General features: G+C 36.6%; 4 protein-coding genes and 1 long non-coding RNA gene across 6 annotated transcripts; 2 read left to right on the top strand and 3 right to left on the bottom strand.

The window, feature by feature from the left end:
- Nucleotides 1-235: 235 nt before the first annotated feature.
- Nucleotides 236-643, bottom strand: LOC139190123 (uncharacterized). The gene has a single exon (XM_070809901.1). It carries the CDS (start codon nt 641-643, stop codon nt 236-238), a length of 408 nt encoding a protein of 135 aa, XP_070666002.1.
- Nucleotides 644-7,675: 7,032 nt separating this feature from the next.
- LOC103413523 (cytokinin riboside 5'-monophosphate phosphoribohydrolase LOG7) lies at nt 7,676-12,816 on the top strand. The gene is made up of 7 exons (XM_029089550.2): nt 7,676-7,851; nt 8,964-9,061; nt 10,226-10,256; nt 10,352-10,451; nt 10,685-10,755; nt 11,468-11,611; nt 12,293-12,816. Exons 1-7 carry the CDS (start codon nt 7,744-7,746, stop codon nt 12,386-12,388), a joined length of 648 nt encoding a protein of 215 aa, XP_028945383.1. The 5' UTR covers nt 7,676-7,743; the 3' UTR covers nt 12,389-12,816.
- Nucleotides 12,817-13,900: 1,084 nt separating this feature from the next.
- Nucleotides 13,901-16,489, bottom strand: LOC103449521 (uncharacterized). 2 transcript variants are annotated; one of them, XR_001791759.3, is made up of 5 exons: nt 15,849-16,489; nt 15,635-15,756; nt 15,466-15,530; nt 15,056-15,118; nt 13,901-14,038 (listed from the first exon to the last, which is right to left on the bottom strand). XR_001791759.3 is itself a non-coding variant. In XM_008388845.4 (4 exons), the coding sequence occupies exons 1-3, from the start codon at nt 16,144-16,146 to the stop codon at nt 15,468-15,470; spliced, it is 483 nt and encodes a 160-aa protein (XP_008387067.2). In that variant the 5' UTR covers nt 16,147-16,489; the 3' UTR covers nt 13,901-14,038; nt 15,466-15,467. The 2 variants fall into 2 exon arrangements, 1 of the variants encoding a protein (XP_008387067.2); XM_008388845.4 differs by lacking the exon at nt 15,056-15,118.
- Nucleotides 16,490-16,874: 385 nt separating this feature from the next.
- LOC103449520 (2-Cys peroxiredoxin BAS1, chloroplastic-like) lies at nt 16,875-19,883 on the bottom strand. Its single transcript, XM_008388843.4, has 6 exons — nt 19,069-19,883; nt 18,660-18,741; nt 18,462-18,541; nt 17,514-17,639; nt 17,292-17,405; nt 16,875-17,141 (listed from the first exon to the last, which is right to left on the bottom strand). The coding sequence occupies exons 1-6, from the start codon at nt 19,363-19,365 to the stop codon at nt 17,025-17,027; spliced, it is 816 nt and encodes a 271-aa protein (XP_008387065.2). The 5' UTR covers nt 19,366-19,883; the 3' UTR covers nt 16,875-17,024.
- LOC139190023 (uncharacterized) lies at nt 17,638-19,318 on the top strand. The gene is made up of 2 exons (XR_011573993.1): nt 17,638-18,097; nt 18,224-19,318. It is a non-coding gene; the product is annotated as an uncharacterized lncRNA (long non-coding RNA).
- Nucleotides 19,884-20,061: the final 178 nt, after the last annotated feature.

Below are 20,061 nucleotides of genomic sequence, written 5' to 3'. Positions count from 1 at the left end.
TTTCCTTACCATGGCAAGTCTTTGTGAAATAAATCTGATGAAAAGAAAAACGAAAGCCTTAAGAGACCCTCATGGCCCAACCCTAGACATTCTAAGATCCTTTTTCAAACCAATTCAAGGTGAAAAATGGGGTTGCTCCTTCAGCGAAACTGGGATAAAGTTGAGCCAAAAGATCCCGATTCAAGATAAATTCATGAGGGAGCGGAATCTCTGGGAACGGTGCTGATCCAGTAGGTCAGGAATTATGGTTTTTCATCAGGTGCTCATTGTTCTGTTCAGCTACCAGGAGCACAAATATCAGCTGGTTGTATTTAGTGAAGCCTCGCGCTTTATACTGCTGCTGCAGGAGCATGTTAGAGGCATGAAATATGTTGAAAGTCTTTTCCAATAACATCTCATCAGTAATAGTATCCCCACATAGCTTCATCTGAGAGGTAATTCTGAACAACACAGAATTGTACTCAGCCACTGACTTGAAATCATGGATCCTTAGGTGAGTCCAGTCATAACGAGCTCTTGGAAGAATCACCGTTGTCTGGTGATTGTATCCGTTTCTCAAGGCATTCCAGAGGGCTAACAGATCTTCAACCGTTAAGTACTCGCTCTTTAGTGTCTCATCAAGATGGCGACGAATAAAAATCATGGCAAGAGGATAGGCTGCTCTCTTTCCTAATGGTATCTCCAAGATTCGCTGCTTCCAGATGGATCTTGGTATCCAGTACCCAGGTAAGGTAATTCTTCCCAGTAATGTCCAGGGTAGCAAAATCAAGCTTTGCCAAGTTTGCCATTTTCTTTTTTGAAAGAAAAATGAGGTGTGTAAGAACTTGCAATAATATGTGTTCTGGAGGAATATATTGTTAAAACTTCTGGTTCTTACAAATTTTTTATCTTCAGGCCAAAATGATAAGTACTCGAAACTTCAGGCTCGAGATTTACATGATTAATGAGAATGGCAATTGTATCGTACCATTCAAACAAGTATAGGATAGGCGATTATTCCGCACCACTTTAATCAGCAAGAAAATTTAAATATGTAGAGTAAGGTGGACGATTATACCGCACCACCTAAAATTGCGATAAAATTTAAATATGCAAAGCAGGGTGGATGATTATACTGCACCACCTAAAATTGCAATAAAATTTAAATATGCAAAGCAGGGTGGACAATTATACCGCACCACCTAAAATTGCGATAAAATTTAAATATGCAAAGAAGGATGAATGATTATACCGTATCACCTAAAATTGCGATAAAATTTAAATATGTAGAGCATGGTGGGTGATTATTCTACACCACCTAAAATTGCAATAAAATTAAATAGCATGTAAATTTAAATATGTAGGATAGGGTGGGCGATTATACCGCTCCGCTTAAAATTTGCAGTAAAATTAGATTTGCAGTCCAAGATAGGCGATGATACCGCACCATCTTGGATTGCATAAATAAACACTGGGTTAATAGTCAAGAGTTGCACAAAACAAGAAATCAAAGATATAAGTAACTGTTAGGTTGAGAACTAGAAGTAAACATGGTGTAAACAGTTCTTCGCGAGGGTATATCCAGCAATTGAGGCAGAGGAAGAAGAAGAATAGTAAAAACCTTAGAGGAAACATTTTTTTTTTCTTTCGGTGAAGCGAAATGATAAATAATTAGAGACTCGTGCTGATAACATGTTATACATATGCAAAATTTAGAGAGATAACCTTTACTAAGGACAGGAGCGAAGCAGTTGCAAAATATTATACCAACACAAGCTGTTGCAGAGGAAGTAATGTATATTATTGCTATTAGTTGTTTTTTCTCTTCCAAGTCTAATTTGATCAAATGTAGTGCTCTATTTATAGAGCAACCTCATAGAAAACAAACAAATGACACTATTAAACTTATGAATGAGTTACTATATACATGTGGGCAAACATACCCACTATTTTACAACATATTGTTTATTCTTATTATTGTTTTCCTCCTTCTGACCAAAGATATATAATCTATTGTACTTACATACTAACTTGCATGTGAACCAAATAATTAGATTAATGAGGGATAATTTTCTAACTTACTTTTAACAATAGAAATTATGCTTGTTTAATCTAAATATGCCGTAAAATAAATTACAAATTAAATACTTTTAAGCCAATCCACCGGCCATAGCAAAATCCCAAAATCCCAAATTCCTTTTTTTATCTTAATAACAAATTTAGTTAAATTTCCAACATCACAACAAGAACGTTTACAAAACAACATAAATTTCAAGCACAATAGCGTAGAAGTGGGTAAGGAAGCAATCAGCACAAAAGAACTAGATACTAAAGTTATTGTCTCACAGTGCGCTTGTCATGCTTTTCTAGTAGATGTTATTTGTAATGGTCGCCCAATGACGGATTTAAGATTTTAATATCGGGTGGTACAAATATAAAAGTTTAAAAAGATGAAAATAATATTAAAAAATTAAACAATAAACTACCAACTTTTCATTCATAATTTTTATACAAATAACATTACAAGTTACAAAGACTGAATTTGTCCACGATGAGGTTTCATACTCTCAAAACATGTTATGATAGTTTCATTGTCTATAGAAGAAAAAATAGATCTTCAATCATTTGGAACTATCCATTAGAATTGAACTATCCAGAATGAGATTGAAACTATCCAAAATGAACTTGAAGTATTTGGAAAAGGATTGTAGAACTAATCGATAAGGATATTACTAGATAAACTAAATTTATAGACAAAATTTGCAAACTAATTAAATGATGTGTCACCAATAAGTATGAGCATGTTTATCATGCTTAAGTAATAATCTAATATCAATTTCCATGTCATTTAATTTACAAATTTTTTGTTTACAAAGTTAGTCTCTCTAGTATTACCTAATCAATAATGATTATCGCTGGTGGTGGCATGGTGATTGGTTGGGTGTAGTTAGAGGAAAAAGGGAATTGAAATTAGGAATTACTCAATTGGGATAGTGAATACAAAATGGTAATGGATGGAGATATCAGGCAGGAGGAAAGCGAATCCTCTCTTGATTTATTATTTTTAATTAAAAAAAGTCTCCCTCATATGACCTAAGAAGAAGACTTGTTTTTTATTTTGTTTTAAATGGTTTGGTTCAAAACAACGTTGTCATGACGAAATCTTTTAAAAAATAGAATAGTCTTCTTCTTTTTTTTTTTTTAATAATTTGCAAAATATGGACCCGTCCGTCTGATGTTGTACCCTTCTCCTCCACCACATGCTTAAGCTTGGGTGGTCCTTAGAGGTCCTCATAGCCACTTATCTTTTCTAGTCCCTTAGTGCATCCGCCATTGATTGCCCTAGAAGGTTTTTAATGTAATTTCATCTCCTTTTTTTTTTCCAAAAAAAAATTGTGAAAATCAAGTCGCAACAAACAAAACTATGCGGCCCTTTATTTTGAATATTGGAAGTTCTTCTTGGTCCATTATGTATAGTAAATCAAAACTTTCCAATTCTTAGAGTAGAGAAATGGAAATTATCCAATTAATATTTATTAGAAAAAATAAAGAAGTAATTGACGATAATAGAAAATAAATGCAGGGTTGCACGATGAGAATTGTATATTCCATTTAGCATTATAATGTTTTTCATGCTCTCCACTCTTAAGCGAGACTCCATACCAGATAACAACGGAAGCCAAGGTCTCATTGTCCTTACGACTTCAACTAGCGATTGGTTAACGGCTTATTTTTTTATTGGTGATACATCATTTAATTTGTAAATTTAATTTAACAATTTAGTATACCTAATATCATCCAACTCTAAAATCTGAATGCCCTTTGTTTTTCCTCGGTAACCGTATGAAAGTTTTGCTTATTCTTCCTATTATTGGAGTCTCTTTATTGTACTTCTCTTCTATTATGAAATTGTAACTAGGGGTAGACACTTGAAACAAAAAACACGAATAAAATTGAACCGCACCGAAATGTTCGATTTTGCGGTTTTGAAATCGAACCGTACGGTAGGAAACAGTTTGGTTTCGGTTTTGACTTTTGAAAACCGCACTGAAACCAAAATTGTACCTCAAATTAAATGTCATACTTTAATTGGTTGTTTGTTAGAGTCCATACATTTAGTATGAACTCAATTACACTAGAATGTCATCCCTTTCCACCCTTATTCTATTTAACAATTATTACTTATCAATGCAGCATTTCGAAGAGGAAGAGCTAGCCTGCATTTCTTTAGAAAACAGAAGAGTAGATTAACAAAATCCTCCCCAGCTACAAACCATGTTCTTAGGCCATCTCCAACCAATGGTTGGCCAGAGGGCTCGTTTTAGCCCTCTGGCCTTCCAAGATTCTCCAAGATATTAATATTTTAATGAACAGTACATGGCCATATTTGCCTCCGTCTCCAACCGAGGGCCAGAGGGCCAGAGGGCTCGTTTTAGCCCTGTCACAAAAAACCGTCTCCAACCGAGGGCCAAAGGGTCATAGGGCCAAACATAATTTATTATTTAAAAACTACAACTTAATTTTATTTAAAAATCATGTTGGTTAATGTTGTATAATTTTTATGTTGGTTAATGTTATTTAATGTTGTTTCATATTGTTTAATGTTGTTTCATGTTACTTAATTTAATTTAATGTTGTATAATGGTTTAGGAAGTTATAGGAAAAAAAATAGAATTTAAAAAAAATATGAAACAAATTTTGTGAAATAGAAGTTATAGGAAAAAAATGGAATTTAAAAAAAAATATGAAACAAATTTTGTAAAATAGAAGTTATATGAAAAAAATATGAACCAAATTTTGTAAAATATAAGTTATAGGAAAAAAATAGAATTAAAAAAAATTGAAACAAATTTTGTAAAATAGAAGTTATAGGAAGTTATAGAAAAAAAAAGAAAAAAAAAGGTTTAAATTCATAAAAAAAAAAAAAAAGGTTTACAACGGCTAGTGGCGCTAGCCGTTGGAAGTTTAAATTCAAATTGTTATTTCTGTCGGTTATAACCGAGAGAAATAATATATATTATATATATTATATTATTTCTGTCGGTTATAACCGACAGAAATGAGAAACATTAAAAAAAAAAATAGCCAGCCCGGGGCTGGCTGGCTGGCCGAAAGCAGCCAGCCCTCCAGCCCTCTCTGATCCCGTGGGGCCCTCCCAGATTCCCGAGCCCTCTGGCCTAGCCTTCGGTTGGAGACGGTTTTAGGGCTATTTTCGGCCCTCGGGCCCTCTGGACCCTTCGGTTGGAGATGGCCTTAGATTTAATAACCATAAGCTTAATAGTAGATAGTGCAAATTAACACTTGCATTAGGATTAACATGTAATTTTCTTGTGCAAACTTACAATTTTTTTGGTACTATACCAGCTTAGTAATTAACATATAAGGGTGCAAAAACAAGTGCTTATATCTATATACATGGAGTTGGAATATATGTCATCTGTTACAAAGCAAATATAGTGTGTTGACTTATAAACAATTCTCCCATTCTCCCCATGTACATGTACAGTGTAGGTTTTATTAAGCTAATCAACCCCTGCTGCCAAATACAAATCTCCTTCTTGGCCAAGTGAAAAAACATGCAGAAGATTCTATTTTATTAATTTTCAGCATAAATTAACACTTAGATTAGATAGGTGTAAACATGTATTGTGTGGAAAATGAGGCCGTCTTATGTGTAGATAGGGTGTAAATTTTAAACTGTACATTTTTTTCTTTTCAAAAACTAAACCAAAACCATTTGAAACCACACCAAATCAAACCAAACAGTTTGGTTTCATTTCAGTTTTGGCGCACGTTAAAACTAGGTGTGGGCATGACCTGGGCCGGGGCCAAATTTGGAGGGACTGGACCGGACCCGTTTTTAAAATGCAATGGGACGAGGCGGGGCGGGTATTGAAGTTTTTGAATTAAGAACCGAACCTAACCCGGTCCATGTTAAACGAGCCGGTTAGGGCCGGGTCCACAGGTCCAACAGAAACGTTTCATTCTGAGTCTCGTCTTCCTCCGACGTCGTGAAACCCAGATGCATCAATGACCAAATGGTCATATGCCCAAGACAGATCGTCAGCCGCGGCGACGACGCCTTCAACACCATCTTTTCCTACACCGATGATGGAAAGCACGTCCATCGTGTCATCTTCGTCGATCTAGAGCCCACCGTCTTCTCTGATCTGGAGCCTTGCGCCATGTTCGTCCAAGTAAAATTTCGATAAAATCAAGGGTGAGAAATAAGAGATGGAAGAAATGGTGGGTTTCAATTTGGAATAGAAGAAGAGAGAAGGCTATGGAAGGTTTTAAAATGATAGAGCGAGATTTCCTTGAGGAAATTGCCAAGTTTGTTTGATATAAACTTTGGAAGGTTTCATAGTATGATAGGAATGGGCCCATCCATTCATCTAAATTGGTTGGTTTCTAACTTTCTAATCCCCCAGCAAAGCCCATCCATTGTATAATAGAAACGGGCCGGTCTCGGGCCTCATAGGTCTCAAGATTTGGAACCGCCCCGCCCCCGTCCCATTCACTCTCTAAAAAAATTGGACTCGCCCCGAACCGTGATTACCCGCCCCGACCCTAGGGTCCCCTACCCGTTTGCCCACCCCTAGTTAAAACTGCACATCGCACCGTAAAATGTTTCAGTTACAGTTGCGATTTCACTCAAAATTGCACTAAACTGAACCGTGCCCACCTCCAGTCATAACTTAACCATAAAAAAAACTTAAGACCTAGTGGTTGTGCAATGCAAATGTATCGGTTGCACGGAATCACACTAATCAACTCAAAATAATTCATTAAGTTGCTCGAGAGTTACTTGGAACATCCCATGGTTAAGGATGAGCATCTTTTCTGGATCCTCTTTGGGAGAAATCCGGGGATCACTTCATCATGTTCGTTCATTGTACATCATGTGATCACTTTTCGTCAGGTCATGTTTGTGTTCAATTTTAAACAAAAATATTTTGAATTGATTTTTTATCACAAGATGACAAATGAGTGAACACGATAAAGTAATCTCTGAAATCCTCGTCCAGAAGATTCTGAATAGGATCCTATTCCCATGGTTATTACTTATATTATAATATGGCTATCTAATATGTCTATGTTTTACAACCAACAACTCTATTTAACATCTTATATAATTCAAAATTATTTAGTTGGTTCCTATCAAACAACAAACTTTTTTTTTTTTTTTGTTTTCCAAAAAAAAAAAACAACAAACTTTTTCTTATAACTGCAATACTGAAAAGTACTATGATAAAAAAATAATATTGATAAATAAAAGCGGTTTCTAAATAACAAATTCCAAACAAACCATTAAAATATTTTCAACCTTTCAAATGGGAAAGTGAGTGCTCTAGAGAGCCCTATGCCTACTCTATATATACAAATATATACTTGGCGAAGGCGTTATAATATGGAGGAAGATTGTATTCCCTCTCCTCTTTGGGCGTTTTTTTCATTTCTTTTTATTTGTACAGTTATGATTAAGTTAAGTTAATATTTTATTTTTTTATTACTTTTTATCTTATTATTTTTATAAAAAAGTTAATATAAAACGTTCATGTGACTTAACCGTGACTGCATAAAATAGGAAGGAATGAGAAAGACACCCAAACAGGAAGACAGACAATCTGCCTCTCCCATATAAACAAATACTCACTTTGTTTTCATTCCCAACCATCCCCCTCCCTCACTTGCTCAGAAGATCATCATTATTCTCTTTCTGAGATCATAGAGAGAGAGAGAGAGAGAGAGAGAGAGAGAGAGATGGAAGAGACAAAGTCGAGATTCAATAGGATTTGTGTTTTTTGTGGTAGCAGTTCAGGGAAGAAGGCCAGCTACCAAGAAGCTGCTGTTGAACTTGGGAAGGAACTGGTAATCAACGTTCGATTCATTTTTATATTTTCTCTTTCAATCTCTCTCTTTTTGTTCTTATATATTCATCCTTTTGGGTTCCAAAATTCCCACATAAATTGGAACAGTTCATCGCCGAAAGATCTATGTTTCAGAGAAAGTGTTTAATCGTATATATGTGCATATATACCAAATTGATCTATTTCGGTTTTCTGCAAATGATTCTACTCCTGGGTTTCAGAGAAGCCATATTTATCTTCTTTGACTTTCATAGGAATTTGGATTTAATGCATTGATACATTGTTTCCATTTTTGGTTAATGTAATTTCCTAAAACAATGTTTGTGGTCAATTCCTAGTCTTCCAATTTTTAAATTTTCTCCTATTTTGGTTTGCTCCTATGGAAGCTTGTAAAAAGAAGAATAGAAGCAAACCACGAGGACGGTGCTTCGAACTTGGGTGCAGAGCGAAAGCTCACTACTCTAGCCAATTTGTCCAAGTTTTCTCAAGTAGTGTGGAGGTGTGAAGGGTTGCGTGTTGCAACCAAACAAGCCTTCAACGTGGGCTTATCATTGTTCAAGACCTAGAGCTAGCTAGCATTGAGCCTGATTAGGGTTTATGTTTGGCATGAGAGAGAGGGAGGGAGGGAGGAAGGAGAGGGTGCAAGCTGTAAACTGGCTGTCAGTTAAGCGGCTTTCTTGCATGATCTGAGTTTTGATTTTAATTAAACCCTTTTATTTTTATAAAATAAATTAGTTTTGCAGCAGTAGTACCGGCATCTATGTGGTTTTTATTAATTCTCTCCAGGCGGCCAGGAGGGAACCAAACGTGCTCTCTCGGTATCATGACCCTTTAAAGCGTGTTCACAAGCTTCCATGACTGAACCTCATCTCCATGATTTTTGTTTATGGGGTTCTTCCATGACAAGAAATTTAATACCTATTTTTTGTAATAATACTAATTAATGTTCACTCAGTAGCCTCTTTTTACCTAGTTAGGGTTTTTAATTTAATACCTATTTGCTGCCATTCTTCTTCAAGTTTGTTTCAATCAAATCATACTCTAATTTATATTTTATGGGAACTGGGTTTCTGACACGTTGATGGGTTTTTAATTTCGATGTGTTTTTGGAAGGTGGAGAGAAGGATTGATCTGGTCTATGGTGGTGGAAGCGTGGGATTGATGGGTCTTGTTTCTCAGGCAGTTCATGATGGCGGGCGCCATGTCCTAGGGTTTGTAGCGCTCGCTCGCTCGCTCTCTCTCTCTCTCTCTCTCTCTCTCTCTCTCTCTCTCTCATATACACACAACACACGCATAAGCTACCGTAATGACATGATTGGCCAAATTGGGTTGCATTCTTATTTTTTATTGAACCATACCATGCAAATTAATCCCTATTAAAGTATTCGGTACTGTTCACTTGAACGAAAAATTATATTTTTACACTAAAAAATCAATCATGGTACTATTCATTTTACCCTTTATTTTGTTCTTATCATTAAAACTCAAAGTTTTCAAGTCATTTTCATTAGTTTTCTTTATTTTATAATGGAATTTGTGCATTCCCTTCTTCCATTTTTTTTATTGGGACAAAAAGGTTCACATATTTATGCAAAATTACCGTGTCGTCTGGTATTGTAAACATGGTTTCGAACCGCTTTATGTGATCTACAGTAAATTCTAAAAGTTAACCTCCTTTAAATTCTTACAATGTCAGTTCCCTCTGGAACTTCCAGTTAGAAAGATTTACAGAAATGGAAAATATAATTGGTAAAATTATGGAGACTTTTAGAGAAAGTGACATTCCATTTTGTAAAAAGCCTGCTTTCCCTGTAATGTAAGAGCCCTTGGTCTCGTAAAAGTTTAAACACGTTCTGTGAAAACACAACTGCTCCAAATTAGCATGGTCAATGCCCCTTGCTAGGTCGAAGCGGATGTCCCCAAATTGCTAAATCTTTGATCAATTAAATATTCAAGTATATGCCTACTAGGCCATGAGGAACTTTTAGTAAATTCATTTGTTAATATATACTAGCGGATGCCCACACATTGTGAACAATTTCTTTTCATTTTGTTTTTTTATTATGAAGTGGAATTAGTTTTTAAAATTTAAAAAAAATAAATCTGTTATGAAAATTGGAATAATGACAAGTGGTTTCTTCTAACGTGGGAATACTTTTTATTTTATATTTTATTTTATTTTAAAATAGGACATGATATACTAACCTGGTTGTGAGTTTGCTGTAAATAAAACATAAAAACTTATGTTCATATAGTTACAAAATTGAACATAAGTTTTATTAATGCCTAGAGTTTTGGTTGACAACCAAAGTGTTATTAATAGGTAGTGTCGATATAGTGGTTTGCTGATAAATGTTCATGTGGTGTTTTTGCAGTGTTATTCCGAGGACATTAATGCCTAGAGAGGTACATTTAAAGGCTTAAATGTGCTGATTTTAAGTGATACATTTGCCGATCTCTAAATGATTAATTAATTATGTGATCTGATTAAATTGTTGTAGATAACTGGTGAAACTGTTGGAGAAGTGAGAACTGTCTCAGATATGCACCAAAGGAAAGCCGAGATGGCCCGTCAAGCTGATGCTTTCATTGCCCTCCCTGGTATGGTTTTAACCCATGAATCGGACATGTCACTTGTGAAATTATTATTGTTGTCGAATGTTAAAGTTAGCGTGAATAGCTGATTGTTAACTGTTATATATGTGGAATTTACTCTTGATTTACACGCATCTAGGGTTGAAAGCCATCCATGTGCATGTGAAGTTCTGAACCATTATCCAAATCAACTCTCAATTGTTTTTGTAAGACCCTTTAATTGAAATTATTATGTTCAGGTGGCTATGGTACCCTAGAAGAATTGCTGGAAGTCATTACCTGGGCTCAACTTGGAATCCACCGCAAACCTGTAAGAAAATCTCTAAAATTTATCCACCCCCTTTTTATACAAGGGTTTGCATGTGATTCCAAACTTTACAAGGAAGCAAGCCCTCACATGATTACATGTCGTATGTTTGTTCAAATGTAGTTGTGATCTTGTAGATAACTGTTGATGTCCCCAAATTTTCTACTAAACCCTAATTAAGAATCAATTTCTTCACATTATAGAATATTTTATTGTGTCATTGTCTCCATGAATTAATAGGTCTATCATATGCCTACGATTTGTAAATATACTATGTTTCTTAAGTACACGATTCTCTCTCTTTCATTTTATAATTCCATAAGTATTAGTTAGCATCGTTGACGGGAGATGATATTTGTGGTGATGTGAGTCAATCTTATTGAGTGGTATGGATGTATGAGAAAGCTTCATATAATAGAAAATCAATGCATGTGGTACTTAATTCTAATTCACATGGAAAAATAACATAAGTTAGGTGGTTGATTATTTGGAGGATCTCCGTTTGAATGGGAGAAATCTTCTCAAATTTAATTTTTTAAGGTTTAAACAAAGTGAGGTTGTTGGTCAAAAGAAGGGTGTTGTTGGTCACAAGACAATGAGGACATATGAACGACATACATATAATATGGAGATTAAATGGGTGTTTGAAGTTGATATTATTAATGAATTGATTGATTAATTAAATAATTTAGTTAGAATTACTTGTTTTTTGTAGGTGGGGCTTTTGAATGTGGACGGTTACTACAATTCGTTGTTGTCTTTTATTGATAAGGCCGTTGATGAAGGCTTTATTTCTCCTACTGCACGGCACATCATCGTGTCTGCTCCAACTGCAAAGCAATTGGTCAGACAACTGGAGGTAATGCTTCGTGCCTATTTTCATCATATCATATGCATCATAGAATAGAATATGATCATCAAGATGAATAATTAACGGACTGGATCGATGTGGTATGGTTTGAGGACACTCCCAAGTCCCTGAGGTGTTCAAACTATGCCTCAATGATGCTCATAGATTCCCACTGATCCTATGCATGTGCTTAAGTTTTGGTAATATAAGGATGGTCTGGACAGAGTAGACTTTAAGCTTAGATTTTTATATAACCAAAAATGAAGATATTTCCATTGTATAATATGGATGCAACTCTCTCAATTGAGAACAAATAAATAAGAGAACCTTTGCATTGTTATGGGTTGGTCTGGTTCAATCTGGTTAAGAACTTTGGGTCCATCCCAACTCCATCTGGCTAACCTTGGCGACAATGCTGGGTTGGGGGAAAGGCGTCCTTGTCCCCAGTTGCATACAATTGGATTTCAACTAAGTTTACTATTCTCAGTACCAAGGTTTAGATTTGTTTGAAGATTTACCTAGGGTTTCTAGGTTAGAATTGTTGCGTAGTTTTTGTTGTTTAACTTCTCCCTCCCATGTTACCAAAAGTAAATGTGTATTTTCGTATAATTTCATCAGGGAAGATTAGTACGAAACTACACCGTAATTTACAAATTTACTTAATGATATGTTTTGGTATTTTGGCCTCAGGAATATGTACCAGAGCACGATGAAATAACATCAAAGTTGGTGTGGGAAGAGGTGGACAGAAAAAGTTATGTGTCTGAACCAGGAGTAGCAACGTGATGTGTCGCTCAACTGATCATGCAAAAGCCCTCCTTTTTTTGCGTTTTGGGTTTCACAGTATATACGGTTAATTTACGGTACGACACCGTACATCAGCAGCAGCAGCAGCGGCAGAGGAACTTTGGGTTTTTTGTTTTTGTAGCTGAAGCCAGAAACTCTCTCAAGGTCCTCTTATAATATATAGGAAAAAAGAAAAAAAATTGAAAAAGATGAAGGAAATGCATTGCCCTTTTTGTAAAACTGTGAAGGAATCAATTCAAGTTTCTTCTTGGCTAGCTACATGGTTGTTCTACTGTGTCGATTGTTTAATTTGTGACGATGTCTTCTGGACATGTATAGTTTCTACTTTAAATTTGTGAGGAAAATGTTAGCAGGTTATACGAAAAGATGTATTGCAATAGGAAATTAAATTCCATTTCAGCTTCTTTACTCTCAGAAAATGTCATTGTGTAAGTTATAACAACTATATATGATATATTCAGTTTTTTATTCTAAAAAAAAAAAAAGATACTCAAATTGAAGTCTCGAGTTTGATATTTCAGATTTTGTTATGTTTTTTCTTATAACTAATGATCTCTGACTATTGTTAAAAAAAAATGATTTCTGAACTATTCGAAAACTTGTCATTTGGCCCTCAAACTTCAATTTTGTTTCTTGACAAACAGTAGCGTCAGTGAGTTAAATTATTAGTTGTTAGGAAAGATAATGGGTAGTGATCAAACCCATTAAGATGTGTAGGCGTGATTGCTTTTCGCCACTATGATAAAACGCCATATGCCTCAAACTTCAAATTTGGATATTGTTGTTTTTGGAGTTGAAATGAATATATGGAACATATCATTTCTTGGCACAATAGGCCGAATAACTATTTTTCTTCTCAGCACGTATTCAGGTTCTTGTAGTTTAGTTGTTTATGAGCATTCACTCTTCCAATATCCGCTGTATAAAAAATTTAGAAGATTACTGGACCGATTACGTATTAGAAAAGGGCTTGTGTTTCATACATATATAGCATATTTAGCAGACTTGATATAGCAGCTAAGCAACATGACAACTGAGTTGACAGAAAACGACCAATTCACAATTTTTGGTTTTAATTTACAACAAACAGGAAGCATATGTTAGTTAGGCTTATAATTTTATAGTTAGCACCAATTAATGGTTGTGTTTGCTGCGTTTAGGTTACAATACAATTAAAAATAGTTTGTCATGAAACTTGAGGACAGCTTGTTGGTTGAGTTCTAAACGCCAGGTGGTGTCAGCATGTGAGGCACATGAAGATTATTAATGTCCAAATTGCACTTGATTAAGGATTTAAGTTAGGTATAGATCTAATGAATCAGAATAAGATCTTCACTCTCAACTCAATAGTCAATAAATCAAGGGCTTCTCTTGTTGTTGGGTGGCATATATAGCTTGGTATTTAGGTTATCTGCAAATCTTTTGCTCAAGTTCTTAGATACTTTGGTGGCTTCTAAATTTCTAATACTACTGGAAAAATGCCAAAAAGAATTAATGGGGAAATGCGAAACATGTTCATTTTATTTTGTATAAAGAATGTCAAAAATGTAAGTTGCTTGCTTATGTGCTAATCCAAGGGTGTACTTGGTCTTCATAAGAGACTTGAACCTTTTTTTCGGGTTGAATGCACTGCAACATAAATAGGTCAAGAAAGAAACAAGTTTAACACTTTTATGAGTATAAACTCATATAATTTAGCATAAACTATAAAGAAATGTTATTGGTATTTCAAAATTTTTATTTTGCGGTCATTAGAAGTCTATTTTTCTTTTTAAATATAGAAAATTTTGGAGTATATAATGAGAATTTTAGAATGCTAATAACAATTCTCTAACTATAAAGAGATTTGATTGATGCTTGATTGGTACCAATCAACGATTGTCAATCATTTGTGCATGGGTGCATAGATGATTAACGTGTGTTAAGTTGGGTTAAAGTATAATCATGATCGAGTAGTAAAAAGCAAGAGGTTTGGACATTCGCGTGGACATACCAATCGCTAGAGGTGGCAAATCAACTCAATAGGTTGTTAATAGTTACCGGTTAAGACTTGTTTAATTTGATATCACCATAATACAGACGTGAGGTTGGTAGTGTTAATGATGGTGTAAAGTGAAATCAAACTAAATGGGTCTTATGGGTATCCATTAACAAATGAATAAGTTGATTTACCACCTCTCCCAATCGCCCCAACCTTGGTGATCATTTGGATAGTACCAATTGTTGCATTGAGGGAGCTTTGAAAAATGTGATTATAAACCCTAATTACAAGTGAGTGTGAGGAAACACTTTTGAGTATATGTGATTGTGCTCCTCCTTCTCTGATGGTGGGTATCTTGTGGCAACTGGACAACCTAGCTCATATTGAGTGAACCTCGTAAGTCCTTGTGTTTGTATGATTAGTTTACTTTTGTGTTTCTTCGCGTTTATTTTGTTTCGCCCTTTTTACCTATAGGGAATCTAGAACTTGATATCCTAACAAAGCATGCTAGGAAAATTCAAAATCCTAATCATCACAGCAGCTGAAAATTTCTCTAATGACCTCAACTATGGTTCAACAACTTCTATGTCCGAACTAAACATTTGGATTCGAACATAAAACTTCAAATGCACGGGTAAATGCTCTAAACTACTTAAACTACTCACCCCTTTTACAGACAGTCTAAAATATATAGTTACACCTTTCTTTTTTGGTCTGAAGTTTATAACCTGCAAATACAAACCCTTGTCGACAGTTGGTCTTAATATGATCGTATGACTGAAGTAATAGACAGCATACTACTCTCCGTGGAAAAATTTGATACAACTGTTGATTAAAAAAAACATATATAATTTCTGCCCAAAGCTGTATTTCTAGTGTTTTGGGGAACCAAATTGACAAAGCGATATTCTAATCTACTTTAATTTGCAAGGAAGGGGATTCAAACTTTGGTTGTCAGGGACCATGTGCGCACAAACTTAACCAACTAGCCTAGTCCACGTATGCTGGGAACCAAACTTAAGGTAATTTAGCATAGTACAAGTTGCTGCTGTTTTGGGTAAGCTGTAGTGAGTACCTCTAAAAGTTTGCAGGGCTGTCATCCAATTGCTTCTCATCTTCTATATCAACCTCTAAAATTTCCTGAGATCGAACAAGGACTAGATTTTCATCACTGAAAGAATAAGACAGTGATTTTTTGTGTAAAAAATAAAGTAATACTGATCAGTTGGCGTTAACTAACTCACAGGGATCCTCTGCTTGAGATAATTGGCCAGTCTAGCCAGAACCACGCTCCGTTCGTGCCAAAACCGGCCTTTCAGACTGATCTTCACAAAGGGTCCGTCAAGTTCAGCAAGGTCTACTTGTCCTGCAAGTCATCTCCTTATCTTAACTGATTTCCCACCACCAGAAACAACAACATAACTGAATCAAAAAACACAAAAGATAAGTAAGTTCAACCTGTCATGCCAACTGAAGTGTCGAAGAGCTGCCCGAATTCAACCCTTGCATCGGCTAAGACCTGTCGAATATTGTCTTCCGTTAGATCGAGAGGCTGCGAAGGCTGAACCGCTGCTGCTGCCAATATTGTTGAGAATTTCGTGCTAGTTTTGGTTCCCAGTGTTGCTGGGAACGTGGAGATCATTAGCATTGGCCTTTGCGTGGGGTTGTGGTTGGCTGTTTTCAGGATCTGGGTTTTGGAGATATGATGACAGGTAATGGGAAGGGTTAGTGTTGAAGAATGCAGAACTCCTTCCATTCCAAAAGCTTCTCCTTCAATTTGCCTTCCAAAGACAAGAAGCTACAATGATTGGTAGAGAAATGGATAATGGCCACTTATCTTTAGTGGATAGAATTTACTTGCTCAAAAGCCTCTAGCTTGCTGCTCTACTAAGCAGTCATGTGAGATTCCACCTTCATTTTTAAGCACATTGTGAGATTCGTCAAAAGTTCAGACTCCACCAAAAGTCATAAATTCGAATTTCGCGTGCTGTGTAACCGAGGTATTGAAACCAAGGTGAGGTTGAAACAACGCAAAACCCAATTGTCAAATGAATAACCCGTCAGAGAACTAAGAAATCTTACATGTGCTTATAAAGAGTTCAGTTATTCGTATTTGCCATTTGGCTTCACGGCGGAACCCTATACTGAAATAACCACTTGAGTAATCAAATGGCGGAACCCTATACTGAACTAACCACTTGAGTAATCAAATTGCGTAACGATAATAAAAGTTGCGGGTTGATCTTATTCATTGACTATTTAGCTTGTATTATCTTGTCCTCACTTCAAATTCTGAATAAGATGACGATATGAAGATTAGTCGGACCGAACCGACCCTTGCCCGGAAAATAGAAGCAAAAGAGAACTGGGACGATGATCATTCTCTCCATCTTACAAGTTTCTGATCAGATAAAATTACATAGGCTCAGCCTGTTTCCATGATAAAATAGAGTGACAACAATGAAATTGTATGCTACTTGAATATGCTGAAAATCGGGCAAGTCCCATTGATTGGGGTTTATTGTGACATGCTGATGCTCAAAATGATCAAGGATTGAAAAAAGAGGTTACACGAATACAAAACTCGTTTACACGTCCTATTTGAGTCCGACATGGACACGCAGTGTACTAGCTCTATATTGCGGAGAAGTACTCTTTGCTGCCCTTGGGGTCTGGCTTCATGGACTTCTCCCCGGGCTTCCACCCTGCAGGGCAAACTTCATCGGGATTGTCCTGCACGTACTGCAAGGCCTGCAGGATCCAACCCAAGCCAAGAAAGGGAAAGAAAAAAAACGATTAGAAAATGTAATATGAAACATGATGACGAAATTCTTAGCTATACAACAGAGCTTGGAAACGAAAACATCCCATTTCTATTTTGGGCTTGATGAATATGTTTACCTGGAGCGTTCTCTTAGTCTCATCCACACTACGGCCAATGGCAAGATTGTTAATGGTGGAGTGTTGAATGACGCCTTCCTTGTCAATAATGAAGAGTCCTCTCAAAGTGATTCCCTATCACAGAGAAACCGAACTTCTAAATAATCCAGAATTCACAGCACTGAGTCTTTCACAAGTTGATCATTCGTTAAATTCAGAACCAATTTTTATTAGATATCATACCTGATCTGGGATCAGCACACCATACGATTTTGAAATTGACTTGGTGACATCGGAGATCAATGGATAGTTCAAGTCACCAAGACCGCCAGACTTCCTATCGGTTTGGACCCATGCAAGGTGGGAAAACTACAAAAAAAAGACAGCATAAGGCCAACGCGGTTCCATCTTACCAATCTAAGGAAGAGCAATTTTAAAACTATTTTACATCAAAGGAACAAGTCAGATGTACATAAGCAAAAGAATCGCAAAGGAATCGCAGAAGAATACGCAGATTCACATCATTCTTCAACCATTAGCGAGAACACAACATTCTGATATCACCAATCTTAGTAGCTCCTTTTGATTAACCTCAAATATAGTATTCTGGGTGCATTCTTTTTCCTATTTCAACTTTGCAATTTTTATTACAGTTGAATATCCTCATTGTCTATTGTGTGTTCTTTCTCCACCAACAATGCGAATTAACCTCTTGGCTCAACCGAAACCACATGCATTGTCTGCAACCCGTATCGTGAGGCCAATTTCATTTTTCAAAGTCAAAAATCCCAAAGCATAAGATTGATATTTTTAGAACCCACGATACGGTACATAATTGTTTACTTTTAACAAAAAGGTCGTACCCAGTGCACAAGGCTCCCGCTTTACGCAGGGTCTGAGAGAGGTGAATGTCGGCTAGCCTTACCCCCATTTATGGAGAGGCTGCTCCCAAGGTACATAATTGTTTACTAATAAAAAAAAAAGAACAAAGCAGGCAAATAGTTCAAGGTGCAAGTTAGCATATTAACGCGTGTGCATATGCAGCTATTAGCCTTTGCAAAAGACCAAGGCTACAACATGTCTAGGCCGAATATTGACTTTTTCGTGGCATGTCTAGGCAGAATATAGACTTTTTTATGGTATGTCTGGCAGATTGTGGTATTGAAGATAGCGGGGAGCAGGGCAACTTACCACACTGTCAACTGAAACACCCAAGATTTCTGTGTTGAGCTCCGCAAACTCTGCGTGACGGTCACTGAAAGCGGTGATTTCTGCAAGTTGGGTTCACAAATTTTGAACAAAGCAATCCGATTCAGTTAGATTCATTCAGCATCCATGAAAGATTAAAAACTTGTATGAAGAATTGGAGATTGTGAAAGCAAAACAAACCTGTAGGACAAACAAATGTGAAGTCCAATGGGTAGAAAAAGAGAATCACATACTTCTTCCCAATGTACTCAGAGAGCTTGACCTGAAATCCCACACCAAAGCTTCAGTTGCAATGAAACAATTTCAGACTCGTTTGAGACTGCTTTTGCAGAAAGCTCTTTTTTTATAGAAGCATTGAAATTTTCACTGAAAGTTCCTAGAAAATCACTTAGAAATGCCTTGAAAAAGCATCTGACATATGCTTCTCTAGAAAGCGCTTTTATGACCCAAAATCATTTCAACTTTTTTCCAACAAACCCAGTAAGCGTTTCTGGTTGTAGAAAGCGCTTTTAGTACACTCACAAGCAAATTACAGAATGCGATTGCAGGAAAAAAAATCAAAAGCTATGAGTTAAATTAAAGATACGACATTGACGAATTCTTGGTCGAAAACAGCCTCGGCTTCGAAATCAGGAGCAACATTTCCGACGAGGGGAAGCTCGCCGGCGGAGGCTTTGACGATGAAGGACTTGCGGGTGTGGGAGTCGCCGCGGGGGAGGGAGGCAGAATGGGCGACGCGCGGGAGGCGGAGGCCGTGGATGGATTTGGGGAAGTTTAGGGTTTGGGAGATAGGTTTGGAGAAGGCGGCGACGAGAGGGGTGGATTTGGTGGAGGAGAAAGCGCGGGAGGGGACGGAGGAGATGAGGGCGGCGGTGGAGGCAGCCATGGTGGTTGTGGAGAGCTCAGCCACTCAAGTCAGTGATGAATAGTGAGTGATGTGGGCTGGGAGGTCTAAGGTGGAGAAAAGGGTTGGGGTACAGTGTGAGGATAAGTAGTGGGTAGGAGGCAGACCAACAGGATCCTCTCCGGCTCTTTTTAACAAGAATTTTGAAAATTCGTGAATCGTGTCCGTTCATCGTATATCGTGTGATCAGTTTTTGTCAAGTACTGTTTGTATTGAATTTTAAATAAAAATATTTAAAATAATTCCTGACCGCACGATGTACAATGAATGAACATGATTGATGAATTCTTGAAATCTTTACAAAGATGATCCGACGAGGATCTGAATTCAAAGGGAGGAAGGGTTGGTGGGACCTAGGTTTGAACTGAACCGGCCAACCGGCTACATACATTTGGGGGCAACCGGAAATGGGACAAGAGTAAGGGATTTGGTTTGTAGAGTCTGATTTCTTGGTGATCAATTCAAAAGATGGACACTATTAATAAAGTGAGGCTGATCTTGATTTGATGAAGTCTTGGTTTACTTTTAGGCCGCGGCGGACACAGGATTTGAAATTTAGGGGTTCCAGGGTTCTTAAAGTATAAGTTTTTAAGATACAAACAAAGCGAAAAGCGTATAAATTTATTTTCAGTTTGTTCATTAAGGTATTTCGTTAGCTAAATCATATTGTGCACATGT

This window comes from Malus domestica, chromosome 12, assembly GCF_042453785.1.
Source record: "Malus domestica chromosome 12, GDT2T_hap1".
Lineage (NCBI taxonomy): Eukaryota > Viridiplantae > Streptophyta > Magnoliopsida > Rosales > Rosaceae > Malus > Malus domestica.
This window is presented reverse-complemented; position numbering and strand designations above follow the sequence as displayed.